Source organism: Chiroxiphia lanceolata, chromosome 12 (genome assembly GCF_009829145.1).
Source record: "Chiroxiphia lanceolata isolate bChiLan1 chromosome 12, bChiLan1.pri, whole genome shotgun sequence".
Taxonomy (NCBI): domain Eukaryota; kingdom Metazoa; phylum Chordata; class Aves; order Passeriformes; family Pipridae; genus Chiroxiphia; species Chiroxiphia lanceolata.
Genome location: NC_045648.1, coordinates 6,232,506 through 6,256,508, shown reverse-complemented (window position 1 = coordinate 6,256,508; position 24,003 = coordinate 6,232,506). Strand labels below are relative to the sequence as shown.

Here is a 24,003-nt window from a genome sequence, read left to right as displayed (position 1 = left end):
ATCCAGACCACTGGAGATGCTCTTGTAGGATAATACAGTTCAGTTGGTGAGCTTTGCAGGACAGAGGTTATATCTTTTCTGGGGGAGTAAAGATCTGCACAAAATTGTGATGCTGTTCATTATTAAACTGTGATATCAATAGGAAATTAAGGTCATGGTTTCTAGTGAGCAACGTCCTGTAAAAGAAGTAAGGAGAGATAGAGGGAGGAGAGATAGATAGAGATAGTTCTGATGCCTGAACGAGATTTCCCGGAAGGCTTTGTTCCTCCAAGACTCCAGCAGGTGTACTCTGGGCTGTGAAATGATCTGGACTGTCATTTTCCTGCCTGCAGGTGGATTTTGACAAGAAACTACAAAGCTCTTTCAAAGGGAACAAGGGGAAGCACATCTGGTTTCCTGAACATTGTGATGGAATTGAAAAAGTGCTGCAACCATTGCTACCTTATCAAACCTCCTGAGGAAAACGAGAGAGAGAATGGCCTTGAGACCCTGCAGGTGAGTGGTGCCTTTGGTCACCACCTTTTTTCCTTAACTTCCCTCTTCCTTCTGTCCTCCTAGCCTCCTGTGGCTTCTCCTTTAGAATTAGTCTGCACAACTAAGCCACTTGAACTCTCAGTGGAGAGTTCAATGGAGGCAACATTTTGTGGACATCTAGAGCAGGAGTTGCAGGCAGTGTAACATATGTCTTGAATGATTCATTTTGTGTGGCCTCTGCTGTGTAAATCCAGATGATTTGATTAAAGATGTACAAGAGATGCAGGACCCCAAAAGAAGCAGTTCTGTGCATGTCTGTATAATGTAAGATTGGAAAACATCAGCTGGAATGATGGTTATTTCTTCAGTCTCTGGTCAGGAGCAGTGGAAAGCTAATTCTCTTGGACAAGCTGCTGACCAGGCTGCGGGAGAGAGGCAACAGAGTGCTGATCTTCTCCCAGATGGTGAGGATGCTGGACATCCTGGCAGAGTACCTGACTATCAAACACTACCCTTTTCAGGTGAGAAACATCAGCATGCAGAACAGTGGGGTTCTCTTGAAAATGTGTGAAAATGCAGAGGGAGCTTGAGCAACGGGAGTCATTGAGTTTCCCAGAGGCTGGTGGCTGGGATTACAGGTTGCATTTACTGCAGGGAACTGGCATGTCCCTTCATTTCAGTGTGGCCATATCTCTGCAAAACTCCTTTGACAGGCCCCTTTGGCCTGTGTCCTGTGATAAACCCTGAGGAGAGGACTGTGAACACAGAGAGCCTGGCTGGGAGCCTGTAATGGGAGCTGTGGTGTCACCCGCTGTGTGAGCATCCCCCCTGTCCTTGTGACACAGCTGAGGCAGTGCAGTTATTTTTAATTGGAGGCTATTTTTAACAATCAAACGCTGCAGGCTGGGAGAGGGGCTGTAGGGCTTGCAGGACCTGGGTGCACCAGTTCCTCAGGGCTCCTTTACCTTCCTTCTTTTATCACTGTTGTTGATTTTTCCAGCGCTTGGACGGCTCGATCAAGGGGGAGATCCGAAAGCAGGCGCTGGATCACTTCAACGCCGACGGCTCCGAGGTACCACAGTCCTGCCTCAGGAGGGGCTGGGTGGGCTGCCCGGGCAGTGGGTGTTGTGGCTGAGCCACAGGTTGTGACTGCCAAGAGGGGATTAGTTCAGTTCATTTCTTTTTACAGGACCCCAGATACTTTTGAAGACACAGATATAGCAGGTTTTGCAACTGGCCATATTTCTTGTTTTAAATCTGCCATGTCCAAGGAACAGGGCTGCAAGTCACAACTCCAGAAAGTCCAGAAGAGGCTGGGAAGAGCCAGAATTTAGCAATGCTCTCCCTATGGTCTGAAGAATGAGAGATGGTTGTTAAATGATTCCAGTCTGAAGCTGGTTTTGGATATGAAATAGCAAAGGCAAAAGGAGGATTTTTAGTGTTGGCAGGCAGTGGAGTCTGGTGTTAGAGGTGAAAGTCTGCAGTGTAATAGGAGAGGACATCTCAAACCTGTCATCCAGGATTGCTGACTCACAGTGACTGGTGCAAGGCACTTGTTTTTGTGTCAGTCAGCCCAGCCATGACAAATACCTTTCCTCACTCCAGAAGCCTGGGCTGGAAGGGAATTCTTGGCTGGCACAGGAGATACAGAAACTCTTCATGGTTGTGGGAAAGTTAACAAATAAAAGTGAGAAGGAGACAGCAGTGTGAGTGGGAAAGGAGAAAGAATGCCCATAGAACCTGCCCTTTTGCCTTCTTTTGAGGGCATCTGTAGAGGCTCAGGTGTCTTGGCTGTAACCTGGCATCCTGTGCCCTTGGGCAGTAACTTGAACAGTCTCTTAGTTACTGATCTCACTCCCAACAGGATTCAGGCAAGAAAAAGCAGATGTTTGTCTTCTGCCCTTGTAGGAATCTAGTGGTCTGACCTGCAAAAGTGACTCCAAGATGCCTTTTCTCTAGGCTGCTTCGTTGCATACCTGGATTAGCACGTCTTTAACCCCTGCCAGCACTGCCTCACCATGGGTCCTGGCTTAAAGACCACTGGTGCTTAGCCTGTGTATGGGAAGGAAATAATTTTTTTGCTTTAAGAAGCATGAGTGCAACAGAGCCTTGCATTTGCTTGTACAGCTTTTGAGTCACCATTGCTATTTTATGTCCACAGTTACAGACTGGCTGACTCATGGATGCTTTTTTTTTTCCCCCTCAGGACTTCTGTTTCTTGTTGTCAACACGAGCTGGAGGGCTTGGGATTAATTTGGCCTCTGCTGATACTGTTGTTATCTTTGACTCGGACTGGAACCCCCAAAATGATCTTCAGGCTCAGGCCCGAGCTCACCGGATTGGACAAAAGAAGCAGGTCAGAAGAGCTGCCTGGGTTGTTTTGTCTGTGGCTTCAGTGTGAACACCTAAACAGGCTCCCACTACACCAGAGCTTCTGAAAATATGGTCTTTTTGCCCCAGTCCTGACTCCAGAGAGTGCTGCCAGCCTCAGGGAATGTCACTGAAAAAAGGAGGCAAAAAGTCAGTCCAGATTTGCCATATGCCAAGTCTTCGTGTTGGCTTTGGGTTCTGGGATGGTTCAAAGCCAAGAACCCAACCTGTTCCACTTCTCAGCCTAGTGGACTCTGTTCTTTCTTGCCCAGAAAAACTTAGTAGAGCATCACCTTTACTGGGGGTTTATTAGATTTGTGAAAAGTTTGGTGCTAGTTTGAATTTAGCATGATTGTTTCAGAAGAAAATTTACTCTGTGCTTAGGCACAGTACAAGATGTGTGTTAACCATCCTGATTTTAACGGGGTCCCCTGAGATGTAAAGAGAATGTGCTTGTTTTTCTCCTGTAAAACCACATCTGTATGTGAATAGACAATGTCAGCAGACCAGTCTCCTGTGCAACAGCTGAAGGTTGTATTGCTGTGTCAGCAGAGCATGTTCAGGTCCAGGAAATAGCTCTGTTCTCTTTTTGGCCCTTAGGTGAATATTTACCGCCTGGTCACAAAGGGGACAGTGGAGGAGGAGATCATTGAGAGAGCCAAGAAGAAAATGGTGCTGGATCATTTGGTTATCCAGCGTATGGACACCACTGGCCGGACTGTTCTGGACAACAACTCTGGGAGATCCAAGTATGTGACTGTGTCGGGAGGCAGAGATGTCTGGAACAGCACGTGGCATAACCAGCCTCACCTGCTGGTATTTCCCAATATTTATTGGATAGGGTACAGGGCAGAAGGCTAATAAATAATGGCAGCTTCCACTGATTTGGCTTATGCAGCCATTAATTTGGACATGTAGGATAAAGATGATCAGAAATTAAAACCTAGTTTTAATGCATTACTTGTTTTTCCTTCTGCCTTCCACCCTGAGATCACCCTGGTCTGAGGGAGCCTGGTAGTGGTTGTGGAAAAGCTGCACCTTGGCAGTGACCTCAGACTCTCCCTATTTCCCCCCAGTAGATGGAAGTGGTTCCCTTTATAGTCATTATCCTTGTTAGAGCAGGAAAGAGATTAATAAAAAAGCCATTTATAGTGCTGGGTAGAAAACTTACTCCTTGCTTCAATTAGGAAAAACTTCTTGTGGTTTTGTGCTGTAGCAGTGCTGACTTAACAACTCAAAACACCTTTTCCTTCTCACTTGCTCTTGCAGCTCAAATCCTTTCAACAAAGAGGAGCTGACAGCTATTCTGAAGTTTGGAGCAGAAGATCTCTTCAAGGAGCTTGAAGGGGAAGAGTCAGAGCCTCAGGTAGTTTGAAATTGAAATCACATAGCAGTTTGTTGTCGTCTGCAGGTCTGCATGAGAGATCGTGTGTGGTTGCCCCCACTTTGTACTTGTCCTGTGCTTGAGAGCAGGTCAGTGAATAGGACACGTGTGAGTCTGGAGAAGCTGAAGGAAGAGTCTGGGATTGGAGGATCAGGGGGTTGAGGAGAGCCTTGCCGTTGGGGATTAAATAGTAAAGGTCACCAAGGGAGTCCCTTGTCTGGTGAGGATTCATTAGCTAGTTATAGCACAGCCTGCTGAAAGCTGCTCTCCCTGCCTCTTCTGAGCACTTGTTCTCAGCATCCTTTTTTGGTTGTTCTCTGAGAGGCAGGAGTCAGCACAGTGAGGTGAATAGGTCGCTTTCTTCTGCCTCAGTGCAGCATTGCTTGACAATTTAGTATGGAGTGCTTTGACCGATTCTCTAAATGGCCCAAGCAGCAGAGCTTCTCCTGAGGAAGACAGTCCACAGTTCATATATCTCACTGTCTGGAAATTTTCCCGACTGTTCAGCCTCGATAGTCCTTTTCTTCTGTCCTGTCACCTTATTTATACTCTGTTGTACCACTTGGGATAGTTCATCCCAGCCCTCGGGGATGACACCCTGCAGATATTTGCACTTTATTTAGCGCATATCAGCACACGAGTCTGTTCTCAAAGCCTCTTATTTCCTGCTGTGCTCGGTATCCTCTGCTTTATCCCTCCTTCTCCCTGACTGGTAGGAGATGGACATCGATGAGATTCTGCGTCTGGCTGAAACACGGGAGAATGAAGTGTCCACCAGTGCCACTGACGAGCTCCTCTCCCAGTTCAAGGTATGGACCCCCAGGCCCTGTAGTGGGATGTGGGAATGTGGCTCCCCACATCCTGCCATGGTAACGGTCAGTAACAGGCAGAGAGATCACAGAATCACAGAATGGTTTGGGTTGTAAGGGACCTTATCTAGTTCCAACCCCCCCCCAATGTAGGTATTAATTTGCTTTCGAGTAAGTGGTTTTGAAGGCTGTGAATCAAATGCAGATTTTACCAAATTTGGAAGCAAAGCCAATAATTAACAAAGGCTCAGCAGGACTTCTTAAACTGCACGTACTTCCTCAAAAGCTGTAAGTCCAAAAACGTGGCAAGAAACCAGGAATGTAGTGACATAGGAATTAATTATGCAGTAGTTTATGGAAGTGTTGGCAGAATTCCTATGGGGCAGGAGTTGAGGCTTAGCAGACAGCTCAGGAGTGTTCCTGCCAGGGGAGGGAATTGCTAAAACTTTTCCTGTGCTTGTGAAAGGTCGCCAACTTTGCAACCATGGAGGAGGAAGAGACAGAGCTGGATGAGCGGTCCCAGAAGGACTGGGATGATATCATTCCAGAGGAACAGAGGAAAAAGGTGGAGGAGGAAGAAAGGCAGAAAGAGTTGGAGGAAATCTACATGCTGCCTCGAATCCGGAGCTCAACTAAAAAGGTACAGCCCATCTCGAGGAGCTGAGAGGCAGGAGGTGAGAGCTGGCAAAGGCAACATTCAAGGGAAGCCTCCTTGCCATCTGAGCTTCCTTTCCTCCTCCAAAGTTAGTTGGGAATAAAGCACAGAGGTAGCACATTGACCTGTTGTTGGCATCATGCATTGGGCCCGTGGTTTGGGATGCAGTGTGAGGACCCAGACTTAATTTGGTCCAACTCATCTTAGCAAACAAAATTAAAGAGAACTTGTAGTGACCACAAGGCAAAGTATCCAAATGTATTGGATTTTACTGCAGATTTTGCCATTTTCTGGCTGTTTGTTTTCCTCGGACTCTCTAGCTCCCTGGGCTGCTCTTGCCTAAATGTGGATCTTGAGGGGCAAAGGAGATGGTGTCTTCCTGAGTCCTTCTTTAGATCATGGGATCTACCCCAATCCAAGAGAAAGCTGGCTGTGCAAGGAAGTTCTTCTGAGATATGGGACTTTAATGGATTATGCACTATTCCCTGGATGAGCTGGGGAAAAACAGAGAGAGAAGGATAATTCATATTGGATGAATCCAGATTAATATCTATGGAGTCCTGGTTTTTGAAATAGTCTAAGGGACTGTGGCACAAACCCATGGAAATCAGTGTGTTTTAATGTCTCATAACCTTAGTAAATCAAAATACAATTGTGAAACTGCTGGCTCTACAGGGAGGATGACCACTAGAGCCTTTGCCAGCTGGGAACTGCAAGGGTGTGCAGCCTTTCTAGGGTGGTTACATGAGCTCTCGCATCTTTAGGAATAAATGCCAAGGTGTTTTACAGCCTGTACATTAAATAGTGCCAGTGCAGGAGGGACAGAAAAGGTTGTTAGCTGATTAGATTAGCAGGTGTTAACTATAGTACTGTTCTTCTGTTACATACAGGCTCAGACAAATGACAGTGAATCAGATGCAGAAACTAAGAGAAGGCTGCAGAGATCATCTGGATCAGAAAGCGAGACTGACGACACCGATGACGAGAAGAGACCAAAGCGCAGGGGACGTCCTCGGAGTGTTAGAAAAGACACTGTGGAAGGATTTACTGATGCTGAAATCAGGAGGTCAGTGCTGAGCACAAGAGACAGTTCAGAAAACAAATATAGAAGTGCCATGCAGGTGGAGAAAATCCCAGATTAATCCAGGACGCGTTCACCTGTAAGCACGTCAGTGGTTAGGTGGAGCTGGTTCATTGAGACAGCTTCTGCACCTTTATATAATTCAGTTTGCTCCCAGCTGACCTTAACATCCAGGTCAGTGAAAAGTGGACTGGATTGTCTTTAGTCAGGCTAAAGTGAAGCTGGTGCCTTCCTGAGATTAATCCTTGTTGTAACTGCCTTTCCTGGGCCAAGGGGATTGAGCTGATTCCATATAACACATGAGGTCTTAGGTGCCATGAGATACAGAGCTGGAGAAGCCAAGGGCTCTGGCCTTCCTGACATTTTTTGGCAGTTATCCTGCTGATTTAAGCTCTGAGTGAAAGGCAGGATCTGGCAAAGTGACCCCATGAGAAGCACTGGTCCCATTGATCCCAGCAGTTGTGTGTCAGTCCTTGGAGGCAGCTGGGGGCTGAATTCCAGAGTATTGTTTTCTTCTTTTATCTTCTAATTCTTGAATGTTTCCCAAAGATCTTTGTCTTACAGCTCTGCCCACATGTTCAGCCAAAGATGGAAAAGAGAGGGCTATAAGTTTTCCTTGACTCTTTCCATATCTGAGTTGCTATATTTTTAAGCAGGAGATACCAGATTTTCTGGACTGTCGTACCTGCCCTATGTCCATCTTGAAACCATGGAGCAGGAAGGACGTGTTGCAATATGGAATATAGCAGCCATTTATTGTAATGTAACAGAAGGAGGCTGGAAGAGCAGAAGATGAAAAAAAGAAGGCAAAAAATAATTAATTTTAAAAATAACCTGTAATTGTAGCCATTGGGTCTACTCCTACCACAAGGCACTGTTCGTTTGCAGCTACATTTGACTCTTGCCCTAAAGTTGTGTTAGCCATGGCAGGGACTTTCACAATAAAAATAAGACATAAAAATAAATAGCAATCCTTGTCTGCAAAACTCTGTGATGGATTGAACCGTGCTTGGCTCTTCTGTGATGGGTTGCTACATTTACAGCCTGAGCCTTAAAATTACTAATGACATTGATTTAATGCCTCTTTTCTTCTTGGAAAAATGAAGTTAATAATTACCAACATGGTGTGAGCCAGTGCTTTCTTCTATTTTTTCTTTCTATTTTCTTCTATATTTTTTTTACACTACAGTTATGACTCTATTTTTTTTTTTGTCATCTGTCAAGCACTCAAAATTCATAATAATGTTGTGTTCTTCTCAAGCCAAGGTCACAAAACTTGTTGTGGGGGCTAATGGATGAAGCTTCCCAGTGCTGAGGGATACTGAGCTAATCAATGGGGAATGCAAGGGTGATAATCTGGCAGACTGTAATTAATATATTCAAGTGTATTTGTGATACTGGACCTACTTTTTATGGCAGTTAGTTTAGTCTTCTTATTATTTTTTTTCCTTAGGTTTATCAAGGCTTACAAGAAGTTTGGATTGCCTCTTGAAAGGTGAGTCCCACCCTGGCCCTGCTCCAGAGGGGAATCACGGAGGGGAATCACTGAGCAGAGCCAGACACACACATTGCTGTGGGTGTTTGAACCTTGCTGTCATGTCATCAGGAACACAAGCACAGCCGTGCAGTCCCCTGTGCCTCAGTTGATGGGCACTGATGAGTGCTGGCCAAAAGCATCTCGAGCAGTCGTGGCGCCGGGCTGTAACAGCATCATCCTGCTGGCAGAGTCCGGCCCTTGGGGCATTCCCACTCAGCCTAGAAAAGAGAGGGAGCAGCTGTTGGAACAGCAAATACTACCCAAAATGCTTGCCAAGCTTCTCTCTGCATGTTAGCCTCAAAACTGAATTTGGAGCATCTTTCTGTGCTCTATCCCTCTTGAAGGGAAACAGGGAGAGGCACAGACCATCCTCAAGCGTGGGTCAGCAGAGCCCTGGCTGAGTGCTGTGACCCAGCATGAGTGAGGGGGGAAGGGAGATGCCATATGTGCTGGGGCTGGAAAGCCCCTGCTGAGGTCTCAGGGCTGAGGCAGGGTTCCCTGCATATATTGTATGAGAATTACAGTGTTTTTTCAGCTGGTTGTACTCTTCTGCTGTGAAACACAAGGCTTGCGTGTGAGTCTTCAGGCAGGCAAAAGGGACAGCAGATGGCAGCTTTGGACCATCAGATGGAGTTAATATGGAACTAGGAAAGCCTGAGGGAACACTGGGCAGTCATAGTTGTCTGTCTGTTGTCCCCAAGACAGGCAGTTCCCACCTTTGCTTTAGTACTAAAAAATCCAAAGGATTTGATCACTTATTCTACATCTGAACTGCAGCTGTTAGACCTAAGAAAAGACCAAAACACTGAGTTGCTTCCTGCACAAACTCAACTTGTGCGTGTTTCATACATTCGTATATATACAGTATTGAGTACTAAAAGCTGTGAAACAGTTGATTAGGAGATGACTGGGAGGAGATATTCTCTATCAAATACAAAACACTTTCCCCCTTTCCCAGGTTGGAGTGTATTGCCCGAGATGCTGAGCTGGTGGATAAATCTGTGGCTGATCTGAAACGTTTAGGGGAGCTCATCCACAACAGCTGTGTGTCAGCAATGCAAGAATACGAGGAGCAGCTGAAAGAAAATCCAGGGGAAGGTAGGCAAGAGGGTTGTATGCTGCCGTTATGATGTTTTTGGGATTGTTCCATGGAGCTGGAAACTGTTGCCATGCTGGATGGGGAGGTTTGCCACATAGTGACTTAGAAGCAATAAAACAAGCACACACTTCAACCATCCCATCTCTGCCAGGCAGCTGTCACCAGTGGAGAGAAACTTCTGAGCCTTTTGCTCAGACTGGAAAGTGCCACTTGGGTCTGCTGGTTTCTACTGGACATGTGTTTTAATGGGGAGAGACTGAAGTGATCAGCTGATTTAATGCTGGGTCACAAAGCCCAAATTTTAACTGCTCCTGAGACTGGGAAGCAAACTGGTGCTATGTACTCCATGGTAAAGCTGGATCCACAGTTAACACTTCCCAGAGCTGTCTGGAATCATCATCCACTCTCTGTATGGCTGTTCTGTGCTGTTGGTTTAGAGATAAAGAGTCAGGTCTGGATTTCCTGCTGGGTCTCTGCCTGTTGCAGCTGAACAAAGCTGCTGAAGCTACAGCTCGAGCATGCTTGGATGTGTTTTTAAGAAAATTATACTGAGAGGTGTTGGGATTGCAAATCTAAGTGAGTTAGTGTAAGAAAACTTATATTTTGGGCCTTATGTTTAAATAAGTGGTTGAGGCAAGGTCTTGATCATTGTCTGTGAAGCCATTTTTACAGAGGCACTTCTTTCTGTAAGAGTTCTCTTAGTTGCTGTGTTTTATTGTTGAGCAGGGAAAGGACCTGGAAAAAGACGAGGTCCTACTATCAAGATTTCTGGTGTCCAAGTCAACGTGAAATCCATCATCCAGCACGAAGAGGAGTTTGAAATGCTGCATAAATCCATTCCTGCAGATCCAGAGGAAAGGAAGAAGTGAGTGTGGCTAAAGTAGGCAATGCAGAAAGAGGCTCAGGGAATTTGGATTTTGTAGTGGAAAGTGAATAGCCTGGATATGTGGATTTGCTTTATCCTCCACAGCATTAAAAGTAGCTCGTGTTTGAAATGCCTTTAGGTACCGCCTGACGTGCCGTGTCAAAGCTGCTCATTTTGATGTAGACTGGGGAGTGGAGGAGGATTCTCGCTTGTTAGTGGGAATTTACGAGCATGGTTATGGAAACTGGGAGCTAATTAAAACAGATCCGGAATTGAAGTTATCTGATAAGGTAGGTCGCTTCGCTTGCTGATTCCATTGGGTCCGTGGCAGTGCTCATTGAGAACATGCTTCATTTACTCCAGAAACAGATGTTTGTGTTTAGAACTACTCCAAAAATAATAATAAATAATAATGAGGAAAACAGTGACCTTCATGGAATGTTGCATGCTCGATGGAAAGCAGAGCTGTGTTATTTGATGGGCAGTACATTTTCCCTGAGCAGTACCACATGAACCACACTGAAACGATGCAGGAAGAAAATGGCAATGCTGACATGTGTGGTTACATGCACAGGACAGAAGAGGCTGCATTGCATAATCACGACTTGATGTTTCCTTGCGCATCTCACAAGAAACTGAGTCTGAATTTCTGTGTGGAAGTAATTTTTCACGGATTTGACACTGCTTATGTCAAGACTGGTCTGTGTCAGCTTTGAGGGTATAGTTAGATGACTGGTGATGGCAGCACAGCCAGCTGGAAAGCCTCCATCTAGTTCCTTTGTTCCTCAGTCATGCCCACAAGAACAGTTTGTGGGGACCATGTTGAAATGATCTGGGTTAAAAATAAGCCTCCATCCGTTGTGTCAGTGCAGTGGAAAGAGCAAACTGCAGCACAGGGCTGAGGAGCATCGGGAATCTCCACGCCAGCTTTGCTGCCAATATGTGACATTCCCATGGCATCCCTATTAGTGCTTTTAGCAAAGATCACGCTGTGGCTGAGAGCCCTTAATGTGTGGAGTTCAGAAAGGCATCTTATAGTGGAAACAACTGCCTGAGACACACCACCCAGTTTCCAATGAAGTATGAAACTAACCTAGTTGATGAGCTGAGATACTTCCCACAAAGTGGCCCCTTGGAGCCTTGTTTTCCACTAAAAATTCTCCATCTGTACCACTGCTGTAGCAATCTTAGGTTACCAGAGGGACCAGCCTGCTGTGACAAGGCTGTCACAAACAAATCTGATGTGTCAAGGAGAGTGGACTCAGTTTTGCAACACAGGGTCCCAAATATAGTTTGTAAAGGTTTTTTTTTCTTCTAGAAAAGATCTTTTTTCTTCAAGAAAGATCCCAGAGAACCTAGAGAGCTGCCTTGGGGTCCTTCAACTTCTGCAGAAGTCCAAGGGGAGGGATGCTTGTTTACTAGGAGCTTCACTTTTAGCCAGACAGGGAGAGTCTGTGAGCAGGGGGGAAGGAATGCTTGAGCCTGCTTGTTCCCCCAGAAGGTGCAGCATCTCCAGCCCTTTGCTGGGCCTGGAAGGACTGCTGATAGTGTGTATCTCTTTTGTCCAGCTTTGTGCATGAAGGTATATATTTTTGTTTTCTGCTTTATTGAAGATCCTACCTGTTGAGACAGATAAGAAACCTCAGGGAAAACAGCTCCAGACCCGCGTTGATTATCTACTGAAACTGCTGAAGAAAGACCTGGACAAGAAAGAAAACATGAAAGATGGGGAAGAGGTGAGATGTGGCTGCCTGATTCTGGGGATTTCAAGAGGAGTGATTGGCTGATGGCAGGGGACAGCCTGTGTTCCCAGGTCACTGAACATCATCTCCGTGAGGGAATATGGGCTTGTCTGTTGTCTGATTGCATTGTGATATTGAAGTGATAATTAGTGAGGGGCAGGTAATTATTGCACTTACTCGGGCTCATCAGGCTTCCTGCCATCCTGCAGGGCTGCAGCTGTTTGCAAGGTGTTCAGGAGATATGTCCCCAGGAAGTAGCTATTTGCTTGCTCTGACTACTTCTGTGTTTTCACCAGGGCAAGCTAAAGAAGAGGAAACCACGAGTAAAGAAAGAGAACAAGGCTCCCAAAGTCAAAGATGAGCATGGGAATGAACTCTCCTCTCCTCGGCACTCGGACAACCAGTCAGAAGAAGGTGAAGTCAAGGTGAGTCAACCTGGTGGATAGTGGCTTTTCCAGGTTTCCTTGAGCTGTGCTATTAGTGCCCGAACTCACCTTGAGAAGCATCCCCAGCAAAGCCCTGGGGAGTCAGGGGGCACTACAGAGTGAATTCCTACAGGACTGACAAACTTACAAAAACCTACATACAGCTGTCTGGGTGAAGGAGGGACCTTTCCCACCTATTCTTTTAGGTCAGTGCTTTAAGTGGTTTTGGGCATCTTAGAATGGCCACACACATTCACATATTGACTTGGAGGAAAGGTTGTCTTAGGACAAAGCCTGCTGCCCTTATAAAGGAGAGAAAGAAGAATTGTTTTTCTCTCCTTTTGGGCACGTCAGCCAGTGGTGAAGTTGGAGTTTACCAAGGTCATGCTGTTGCTTAGAAAACGTTCTGTCATTGAGTGGTTTGGCTTGTAGTCTGAGGCTTTTTGTTCATGTGCTGATCAGTATCTACCTCAGGGGCTGAGCGTTCTGGAGCACAGCTGGCAGAGGAAAGCAGTGCAGATCTGCAGCTTGCCAGCTTGTCACAGACTGGGGCTCCTCTGGTTTTTATACCCTTTTGTCAAGTTTGGGTGGATGGCAGCTGCTTAAGCAGGGCTTGCTGTCTGGTTAAAGAGGTGTGAGGGCAAATTTGGATGTACCTCAAAAGTTGCCTGCATTTTAAGGATGTAAGTTTTATTGGAAGAAAGTGTACATGAGGTGAGGATTCCAACTTTGTGCTGTGACCGGTTTTCTAGGAGGATGGCTTGGACAAGAGCCCGGTGAAAAAGAAACAGAAGAAGAAAGAGAACAAAGAGAACAAGGAAAAGCAGACATCCTCTAAGAAAGAAAAGGAAAGTGATAAAGAGAAAAAGAAAACAAAAGACAAGAAAGAGAAGGTATGTGGTACTCTCAGGAGCAGTTTGATAGGAAAGTCCCTGAGCAGAAGGACAAATCGTGAGACTTAGGATTCATGGAAGGCCCTGTGTGAAGAGACATCAATGAAGCACTTGGGGGTGAGGTGGTATCCCATTTTCAGCCCTTCTTGACATAAAAAGTAGAAAAGGCAGTATGTCCTAAAGGTTGATGAAACGTGAGCAAAAAGGAAGAGATTTTGTCAGTCTGCCTTTAAAGTACAGCTATCCCTGTGACAGTGATATGGCCACATAGCTGATTCTAAGGAAGAACAGGAGAAGAGCCTGGAGCACTCAGATCAAAGTTCTGTTCAGCTGTGATTTATCACAGACTTGGCAGCTCCTTGTCTTTATTCCCCTTTAATTTAAACTCACCCAAATGACCCAAGTGCCCACACCATCAAGACTGAAAAGTTGTCATTGTCACTGTTCAGGACTCAACCAGAATGAGTGTTTCAACATCCCTGGTATGTTGGAGACTAAAATGTCTCTTGAATCTTGAGTGCAACTGCCCTGAGGCTGGGTTCAAATTGGAAGGGGGGTAAAAGCTCCCATAACACTGACCTGAAGTACCTGTCCAAGGAACAGGTATGTGCTGCATGCGAGTGTGCTTTGACACTGAGGTCATAAGTGCAAACCAGGAAGTTTTGTTGAGTATGTAGGGGAAAGTTTGCTTTCCAGTGATATTTGGTACAGCTTTGACTGCAGATAAGTCATGTAAGTAAAATTTTACATAAACAGGCCATGGTTTGAGAACTAGTGACATCACATGAAGTTGCAGATCCTTGTAGACATGAGACTACCCTGAGCTTTGTCCTTTGCAAGGGAGGGATATTCTTTCACTTAAACTCTCTTCCAAGTCTTCAGCACTTGGTTTTCTCTCCATGAGTGTGAATATCATATTCGTGTCCAAACTGTTGGCTCTGACTTCTCTCTGCTCCCTTAGGGGTGATGTAAAGCTAAATAGAACCATTGCAGCTCAACAGTTTTTGATTCTGGGAGGAAAGTTGTAGGAGCAGTGCCCAGGGTTTAACAACTGCCAGTAACAATAGTGCAGAGGCTGTTAGTTGGATTACTTGGGATTCTGCAGTCTGGCTCATCATGTGATGTGTGTAATTTGTCCTTGTAAAGCCTAAAGGTGGAGAGGCCAAATCTGGGAGCAAAGGGAAGAGATCACAAGGTCCTGTCCACATTACTGCAGGGAGTGAACCGATCCCCATTGGCGAAGATGAGGATGATGATCTGGACCAAGAAACATTCAGCATAGTGAGTATTTTCCTTGGGAGATGAGAGGGCAGTGGCAGAGAGCCCAGCCCAAGGCAGTTGGGGTTTGCTTAGAAGGACGTGTTGTAGGTGTCAGGGTGTGAACCCTCTCCAAGCGCCCCACAGGCTTGGAGGGATTTCCTCTGGCCAATCTGAGAGCAGGGCAGGACAGTCCTGAGATCTGACCACCAGCCTCTGCCCACTGGTAGCGTGTCAGCAGAGCAAGCACAAGGGCTCTCTGCTTCAGCCTGTAAGTTCCCACCTCTCATTTGGCAGCCCTGGGTTACAGAAGACCCTGCAGCCTTATGTGGCAATCCCTTCCCTATAGAAGCCAAGGAGCCATTTGAGGCTCTTCCAGGCAGGGAAATAGAGTTTACAAGGTGACCTTGTATGGCTCTGAGAGGTACCGAGCTGTGTAAATGCTCTCACAGCAAATGTGCCCACAAGGCTCGTTGCAAAAATAGCCTTTTAGTAGAAGTTGTCATGGCAGATTCTCCTTGGCTGAAATACCACTCCCTAAATACAGTTCTCTCAAGGCAAAGCTGTATATTCACCTCAGGTCTATGTTATTTTTTGTCTTTTTCTATAACTTTCCTTCTGAGATACATGGAAGGTCCAGTCAGGCAGTAGAAATCTGTCTGATTTCCTGTCTGTGCCCAGTGTTGATGTGCACAGCTGAAAAAGATGCTTTCATCTCATGCTTGCCAGTTTTGGTAAAAGGGAGCATTAAAGTGACTGCATATAGGGATGAACAGGATTGAGTGAGCTCTCCTTCAGCTGGTGCTGCTGGTTCAGTGTGTGGATACTTGGATATGCTTCTCTGCCTGCTGTGGGATCTGTGTGGGAGCAGACCATGTGTGGTTATGGCTTGCAAGGCAAATTGTTCCCCTCTAAAAGGCAGAGGCAGTGGAGGTGGGGAGACTCTTGTCTTTCCCTGATTATTATCTGCAGCATGTCTAACAAATTGCTGTTTTATAGCTGATTTCTCCTTGTCTAATGGTCAGATAAAGCTAATATCTCGTTCTAATGAACTTCTTGCAGCTCTGATTAACAGGGGAACAGTGTAGAGACCTGTGCCAAATTAATCACTTTCTCCTCTCTATTGCTCTTTCAAGTGCAAGGAAAGGATGAGACCAGTCAAAAAAGCACTGAAGCAGCTTGATAAGCCTGATAAAGGACTGACAGTTCAAGAACAGCTGGAGCACACACGCAACTGCCTCCTAAAAATTGGTGATCGCATCTCTGAGTGCCTTAAAGCCTACACTGACCAGGATCACATCAAGCTATGGAGAAGGTGAGGGATCATTTTGTTTTCCTTGGCTGATCTAGGATATTTTGAAATGGTAGTTAGAGGCTGTTGAGTTTTATGTGAGTGAATGTGCCATTTGCCTGTTATTTAACCAGTGAAATCTTGTGTTCTCTAGCCCACTCAGTCCATAGAATCACAGAATTATGAAATGTTTTGGGTTGGGAGGGACCTTAAAGATTATCTAGTTCCAACCTCCCTGCCATGAGCAGAGACATCTTCCATTACACCACATTGATCAGAGCCCCATCCAACCTGGCCTTGAACACTTCCAGGGATGGTTTTCCATGGCCAGTCCCAGGTGAGGGTTTTTTTCTGCAAGTGTTGGTTTCATTTACCTGGATTTCAAAGGTAGTTTAGATAAACCAGTGCAAACCTCTTTATTTTACATTGAGGAACTTGGTTCCGGCCCTCCTGATCATCCTGTCCTGTGCTGGGTTGAGACTGTTTTCCAGAGGAGGTCAAATTGATTTGGTGTTGGTTTGGAAGCAGTTGGCAGTTAAACTGCTGATGTAGCAATTAACAGAAAACGTTCATGTCCTTCTAGGAACCTATGGATATTTGTGTCAAAATTCACAGAATTCGATGCCAGAAAACTACACAAACTCTACAAGATGGCTCATAAGAAAAGATCACAGGAAGAAGAGGTGAGAGCTGAAGTGCCTTTCCTTTGATTGCTGTCTTTAAATGTTGCTGCACTTAAAGTGCCAATACTTTCTGCCTCTTACCTTGGGTGTTCTTAGTTGTTGTTGTCAGTGTGTGATTTTCTCAACATCTAAACAGTCTGGCTGCATTTGCCTTCTCTTTCATGTGGCATTTCTTGTCACTTTGTCCTGGCTGTTCTGACCAAGAAAAAGCATTGTTTGGTGTGGCGTATGGTGTTGAGTTGCCCTTTAGAGTGAAAAGCCTGGCATGCTGCCCTGTAGAGAGAAGTGTAGAAGCAGAGCTGCAAAACTGTGCCTGTCCTCCACCACGTTTGCACCGTGCTTGGGCACAGTTGGTTCACCAAGTCTTCAAAGAGGCAGGAAAATCCAGAGCCTGACAGGCAAGGCCGTTCCACACAGAGTCCAGATCTTTTGATGGAAGACCAGCTGAGCTGTATCCCTCTCTTCCACCTTGCAGGAGCAGAAAAAGAAGGAGGACACGTCCAGCATGAAGAAGCCGTTCCGCCCAGAGCCTTCAGGCTCCAGCCGCGATTCCGTGATGTCCCAGTCTCACGTGCCTCACAATCCTCATTCCCAGAAGATCCATATGCCCCCTTCCCACACCCAGCAGCAGATGCACGGGCACCCACGTGACAACTATGGCCACCCAAACAAGAGACACTTCAGCAACACAGGTGAGTGCTGGCAAGCCAGGAGAAACCACCCCTTCTAACATAATGCTCCTGGACACTAATCCTTCTGGGAATTGTGACTGGTCACGTGTAAAGGTGATGGGTTAGAACAAATATTACCATTGTACTTACTGCTGGACTAGAAAACATGATGATGTAGTGAGGAAAAGAATATAAGAATGGGACACAATAAGATTTATCAGAATAATGATAAAGAAATTCAAAGAAGAAAATTGGGCCCATGTAGTTTAGGGAGGAGAAGGTTAAAGGGGCATCAATAGTTACAATTTCTGTGAGAATTCAGCAAAGTAATGGGCTTAAACTAAAGCATGAAAGAGACTTACGGGTGCTCTTTCCTCGTGGCAGATCGGGGAGACTGGCAGAGGGATCGAAAGTTCAACTATGGTGGCAACAGCAACCAGATGTGGGGTGGGGAGAGGCACCACCAGTACGAGCAGCACTGGTACAAGGACCACCACTACGGGGACCGGCGGTCGCGAGGGGATCCCCACCGGAGCTCCGGGAACTACAGACCAAACAACCTCTCCCGCAAGAGGCCGTACGAGCAGTACAACAGCGACCGAGACCACAGGGGCCACCGAGACTATTATGACAGGTAATTAACTCCCTTCCACCTCAGGCAGGCTGGGAGGAGTTCGAAAGAATGCACCGTGTTGGCCAGGCTTGCCTTGGGAAACTGATCTCCATCCGTTTGTTTTCCGTCCGCAGGCACCACCACGAGTCCAAGCGTCGACGATCCGATGACTTCAGGCCTCAGAACTACCACCAGCAGGATTTCCGACGGATGTCTGATCACAGGCCGCCCATGGGATACCATGGCCAAGGACCTTCGGACCACTACAGGTCCTTCCACACAGACAAACTGGGAGATTACAAACAGCCCCTCCCTCCATCTCACCCTGCAGTGTCGGACCCTCGCTCTCCCCCCTCTCAGAAATCCCCCCATGATTCCAAGTCACCTCTCGATCACAGGTCACCTCTGGATAGGTCATTGGAACAGAAAAACAATCCAGATTATAACTGGAACATTCGGAAAGCATAAAGAGACTGAGAGGGGAAAGCACACGTCTGAAATACTTGGATTGGTGTGGCGGTGGCTGCTTTCTCCAAGCCAGCAATGAGAAATTCTGAACATGCTGCTATCATCTGGCTGGGTCAAGGAGGATTATGGGGGAGTGGGTGGAGGAAGATTTTCCCTAATTCTTGATTCTGGTTTGGATTCCCATTTCCTTTCCCCTTTTTTACCATTGAACTGTTCTATCACGGAACCAGCCTTGCTGCCTCGGTCTTTGTTTTGTTTTTGTTTTCCTCAGTCCAATGGACCCAAGGGAATTTTCCCCAGCCAGTGTTTCCTCAGAAGGAGAAGGCAGATCAGTGCTGCTTAGGATGGTGCAAAAGGCTGTGAGCCTGCTCCAACTTGATGTTATGTGACAGATGCTGCTTTGGGATTGAGGATAAACTGGTTGGGCTGGGATTTGTGTGTAACCAGCATGGGGCAATGGGAGGATGTATTCAAGGAGGGACAGGAAAGACCCTCAGCAGCCAACTTTGGTTGATAGAGGGACTTGCTGTCCCTGCAGAGTGAGCTATGCTGGTGACAATCCATCACTTTCCTGGCCATGTTATCATTTCCATGTCTTTATCCATTTCAAGAAACTGGCTCTGCTTTGATTTCTGTTGTCCCCTGCAACAGGAGAGCTGGGGGTGATCTTCCTCCCATCTCCAGGGCTGGAACTGGCAAATCTTGACTCTGGGGAGGGCGGGAGTTGGGATATGTGAAAAAAAAAGACTGACTTCCTTAGCAAAGGCTTAGTTCACTTCTAACCAGTAGTAAAGAAATCGGGGTGAGAACAGTATTTCCCAGTGGACAGGGATCAGGAATTCACAACAAAACGCTTCTCTTCTGGCATGGGCAGCTTGGGTGGTCCAGGAACTAACAGGTGCTGGCTGGGAGCTGCAAGATGGCTCTGGGCATCTGGGGATCCTGGAACTTCCAATCTCCCCCCACTGAAGTGCTCTGGTCTTTGGGCAAATAATTTTTCTCTGTGCTTCACAAAGCAGTGATCACAAACCTTTACTGCAACTGAAGGATAAAGGACGGTAGAACAAAGGGAAATAGGAATCCACTGTTCAGGAATAGTCACCTTCCTGCCACCCTTCCGGCAGTGACTCAGAATTGCTAAAAGTACCTGCACTTACAGACCTTCTGTCTGTCTAAATTGGAAATGAGCCTGGGGACTTAGCACCTCAGTGAGCAGGGAGCAAATAAGGAATTCAGGACTGGTCCTTGGAGCAAACATCTTAAGACCCCAGCATGGCAGAGGGAAAAGAGGAGTCTGCAGCCCAGTTCAGTGGACTTCAGGGCAAACACTCCAAGTATTCAAGCCACAGCATTTGATGCAAACCAGCATTCAGCATGGACTCTGCTGTGGTTGTGCACAGATTGCTGGCCAGAAGTAGTTCGGGTGATTATTTTTCAGGTTGGAGTCCCCTGGACACCACAAAGCTCTCCCAAAAGACAGACTGCCCAGAGTGTGGTGTCTGGGGATGTGTCACCTCCCAGAGCTCAGTGTTAAAGACCAGGCTGTTCCAGACTCCCCTCTTTGATGAGGGAGAGAAGCTGGGCCTCCTGTTAAGATGCCAGTATTTGACCCTAATAAGCTGTGATGTCCTTTCCCTGAAAGACTGAGGGCAGGTGGGTGTTCAGGGCTGGTTTCCTGACTCCAGCCAGTGCCTTGGAAGGTGCATGCAAACCAACACTAATATATCCCATGTCCCCTCCACGCAGCGTATCCCTGGAAATCTGCTGCCGTCACTCCTTCTGAGCCTGCTGCTTTAACGGGACACACGGGAAGGGTTTTTCTTCCTTTTTGTTTTTATTTTGCAAGATTTCCACCAAATTCAGGGCAGTTTTGTTTCCTTAGGGGCACTTGCTGCCCTGAGAAAGTGTTACACTTGTGTTTACCTGTGCAGGGTGAGGTTAATGCAAGTCTTCCACAGTCCCCCTTGGAGCTGCCAGGCAGTGGGAGGTGTGGAGAGAGCATGTTTCCACAGCTTTTCCCACTAAGCTGTGACTGCAGCCTGTGGTATTCAACAAAGAGGTCCTTTCTTTTCAGAGGTATTAGCTTTTAATGTGAAAATGGAAGAAACCTTAGAGGGGGCAAAGAGAATTGCTCTTTTTGTCCCCAGGCGGTGCTGTCATGGTGGGAAGTTCGTGCCATACTCTTGTAGGAAAGGCAATACTGGCCAGCCAGTGTTAGGGTTGGTGCAGAAAAACTTTGAACCCCAGCAAGAGGCATTTTCTATGTCCACATGTGGGGGTTTGTGCACATCGTGGGTTCCAGGTATGAGGTTGGTTTGGGTTTCCTTCTTGTGCAACAGCAACAGCTTTACTCTTGTCCATCAGAGAGTTGTCCCTGCTGTCACTTCATAGTGATACTGAAGGCACATCCATCGTTTTGTCCACTTGTGGTGGGCAGGTCTTTGCTGAGTTTGGTTTTAGTGAAGCTGGGGAATGAGATTTGGGAGAAAGTTCTCCCTGAGCACACACACACACACTCACGCATTTTATGTCCCCTCAGCATAGGGACCATGACCAGACACAGTCACTTGGATATGGGTGGGATCAGAGGGGACACGTCCACAGCCATAAACTTCCCTGTGGTGCTTGTGTCAACACCTGGTACAGCTCTTCCTTCCGAACCAGCTGCTGGATCCCCCTCCAGCCTCTTTGCAGGAAAAAGTACTAACTTGATGGGGTTTTATTTAAAAAAAAAAAAAGTTTTTTAGCCTGACCTCTTTGGAAATGGTGTAAAGTTATGAATTCACATGTTGCAAGTCCTGCAGACCAAAACCTGCTGTGGGGACAGGCGATGTGGTCCCAACCAAAATGGATGTGTAACAATGCACTCAAGTCCTTGCGTGAACGGTTTGTAATCCTCACAAAAATACTATTCTGCTTTCACCCATTTCCTCCCAACCTCTGCCTCCCCTCCAGGGAGAGAAGGACTCTTACTGTAAAAAATGCGGACTTTTAAACCTGTTGACTAAAAACAGTAATTAATATTAATTTATATTTGTGAAAGAAATGCCACTGTCCTAGTGATTTCTGATGTAAATATGTTGTTTATATAGTATGTATGAAATTTTCCTACCTTGTAAAACTGCTGTACTTTTGATTCTTGTATATTAAAAAGTGTTACTGAGATTTTCAGAACGGCCCCAGCATGGTGTCTCTGGGGGGTCCTGAGGCCCCTGGGTACAAAGGCAGGTTGGGGGGGTGAGAGCCTGACACTGGGGCTGTTTTGGGATGACAGGGCCCTCTCCTGCAAGCCATGATGGATATTTTCACTGTGCAGGAATAAGCATGTTCTTCTTGGCTGCTTTTACGTAGTTTCACAGTCTGCAGTGATAGAGACTTGGAAATCCTTTCGGATGGGAATTTCCAGCTGATCAGGAGGAGCCAGGCATCCCTCACCCATATCCACCAGTATTTCCCTGTGATGATACCAATGTTTATGTGTTTATCCTGCTTCCATATTTTCTGGATAAGTTTACACATGTTAACTTTTTTTGACCTTTTCTGGGGAGAATTCCCCATTCTCTAAAAGGAGTTCTGCTCCTGCTGAGTTGGTGGAGTTCTCTGTCTCCGGCCCCTCCTGGGCAGGATGTGCCTCTCCCCAGGTGGGATGTGATGGCACCCAGTGGGCTGCTTTGCTTTGGTTGGTACCCTCCACCGCTCATGCTGAGGCAGGGCAGGGAGCAGGGATTGGAGCCATTTCTCCCAAGTTATAAAAGCTCATTGTAAAAAGCACTTTTCACACCTGTAGCCACTGGGTCCAGCCCTTCCCAGCCTCTCTGCCGCTAAGCCAAGTTTCAGCCAAGAGTGAAATTTCACAGCTGAGTTATATGCTCCTGAAAAATGGATTTCCTAATGGAAAGAGTGACTGGCTGTTAGCCATGGGGCTGCGGCAGGGAGAGGGGCACGGCTGGAGGGAGGCAGAGGGGCTGCAGGGAGCTGGTCTGGGTGTACGTGCCTGGAGCACAGGGGGGTGAATCTACCTGAGGCCAGTGATTTTTTTAATTTATTTTTTTTTTTTCATTTAAGGAGGCAGGTAAGGATATGGGCACCCTGATGTTGGGGACACCATCTTTCTGGCACAGCTCAGCCCAGCATCCCCCTGCCCACCCATCTCTACAGCACCACACTGAGAACAGTTAAATCCTTCTCAAAGCTGATGGAGAAATGACACCACATCTCACTGCCAGGCAGGTCCAGTCAGTCCCACAGAAGCATATCATCCATAAGGACGTGGTCCATGCAGTGCCATGGCCATCCCAGAGTGCTGGGCAGGGCTGGGGCTCCAGCTGGGAGCACAGGATGGAGCCATGGTCACTCCTGCTGGCTCACCTTGGCAAGGGGACCCAAGGTGTCTGGCAATGCCGGCATGGGGAGCAGGACCTCCAGCCCTGCCTTGCACCCACCTCAGTGAAGGGATGGGGAGGCTGGGAAGTCCCCCTGCTGTGCTTTATGCAAGAGTGGACCCTCTAGAGGGCAGCCGGTTCCTGGAAGAAAAGTCATTTTTTGGTGAACAATACCCTGCGGTTGTTCCCGGACAGGACAGCCGGCTGTGTGGAGCGGCTGCTCACCCCGAGTGCTCGGATGCAAAGCTCAGACCATCTGAGGCAGTGGCCCAAGGCCAGGGGATGGGCAGGCACAGCCACAGTGGGGCTGGAAACCCCTTCCAGATGGCAGGCAGTGGCACTTGAGCTGTGGTCCATTGCAGGGTGATGGGATGCGACTCTGGAGCCCCCAGGGGCTGCACTTCACTGTCCACGAAGCACGGTCTGGAGAGCAGTTTGAACCTCCCGAGGTGCCACAGGGCCATTGCTGCCACCACCAATGTCCCTGCATGGCCTGTGCCTTTCCTGCTCACCTCCTGGGGAAGCTTCAGTGCCATGTGTGGTTAATGAGGATGGGGCATCCTCATCCCTCGGGGGTCACCATGCCCTCACATCAGCACCTTGTCCCACCAGGATGTGTGGGTGCTGTCTGCTCACTGCCCCAGGCTGGAGAGCAAGGGACTATTGAGTGAGAGAGACACCTCCCTCTCCCCCCCAGCCCCTGTGCTCTGGGCACCTTTTAGATGACTTTGCAGATTTGGCTAAACCTGAACTCTGGTGAAGTGTGTGGCAGAGGGACTGGGTTTGGCTCTTCCAAAAGCTTCTAGTTCTCCAGGGCTCTGAAGGAGTGGGAGGTCAGGTTTCAGATCTCTTGTACTGGGTGTCATTGCATGGATTTGGCCAAATAATGTGTGTTTTGAGTTGGTGCTGGTATTCCACCTGCCCTCAGAATGTCCTTGTCCCCAGCTGCTGTGACAAGAAGTCCTTCAGATTTCAAAAATGGAAAATTTAACAAAAAAAAAATTGCAATTTTGCTTTTCCTCATTAGAGGGCAGCAACAAACCCAAATGGGACAGGAGAGGTGGAATGGAGGAATTACCATTACCAGATGCAGGACACAATCTGCTGGGGTGAGCAGGGGAAGGGTGATGGTACCCACTTGGACTCCATTGCTGCACATCTGCTTTCCCAGCGAGGCAAGGTTCTAATGGTTTATTATCTATATTTTTTCCCCAACCCCCTTTTCATTTTTCTCATTTGGTTGTAGATAAACCCAGAACGAAATTCGCAGAATTCAGGACAGAAATGAGCTCTCTGAGGGTTAG

The 24,003-nt window shown here is 47.1% G+C and overlaps 1 protein-coding gene across 10 annotated transcripts in view; it reads left to right on the top strand.

Annotated features, from left to right (window-relative positions):
- Nucleotides 1–21,488, top strand: part of CHD2 (chromodomain helicase DNA binding protein 2) — a 91,395-nt gene extending 69,907 nt beyond the window's left edge. For all 10 annotated transcript variants that reach the window (XM_032700552.1, XM_032700549.1, XM_032700550.1 and 7 more), the window contains 22 exons: nt 333–495; nt 843–995; nt 1,475–1,546; nt 2,681–2,830; nt 3,445–3,593; nt 4,114–4,210; nt 4,945–5,037; nt 5,504–5,677; nt 6,583–6,758; nt 8,227–8,268; nt 9,269–9,408; nt 10,136–10,274; nt 10,414–10,564; nt 11,888–12,010; nt 12,313–12,441; nt 13,194–13,334; nt 14,481–14,615; nt 15,728–15,906; nt 16,466–16,565; nt 17,041–17,257; nt 17,621–17,870; nt 17,984–21,488. In XM_032700552.1, coding sequence (XP_032556443.1) covers nt 333–495; nt 843–995; nt 1,475–1,546; nt 2,681–2,830; nt 3,445–3,593; nt 4,114–4,210; nt 4,945–5,037; nt 5,504–5,677; nt 6,583–6,758; nt 8,227–8,268; nt 9,269–9,408; nt 10,136–10,274; nt 10,414–10,564; nt 11,888–12,010; nt 12,313–12,441; nt 13,194–13,334; nt 14,481–14,615; nt 15,728–15,906; nt 16,466–16,565; nt 17,041–17,257; nt 17,621–17,870; nt 17,984–18,317 — 3,307 coding nt within the window. In that variant the 3' untranslated portion in view covers nt 18,318–21,488. The remainder of the gene's footprint in view (nt 1–332; nt 496–842; nt 996–1,474; nt 1,547–2,680; nt 2,831–3,444; nt 3,594–4,113; nt 4,211–4,944; nt 5,038–5,503; nt 5,678–6,582; nt 6,759–8,226; nt 8,269–9,268; nt 9,409–10,135; nt 10,275–10,413; nt 10,565–11,887; nt 12,011–12,312; nt 12,442–13,193; nt 13,335–14,480; nt 14,616–15,727; nt 15,907–16,465; nt 16,566–17,040; nt 17,258–17,620; nt 17,871–17,983) is intronic.
- Nucleotides 21,489–24,003: the final 2,515 nt, after the last annotated feature.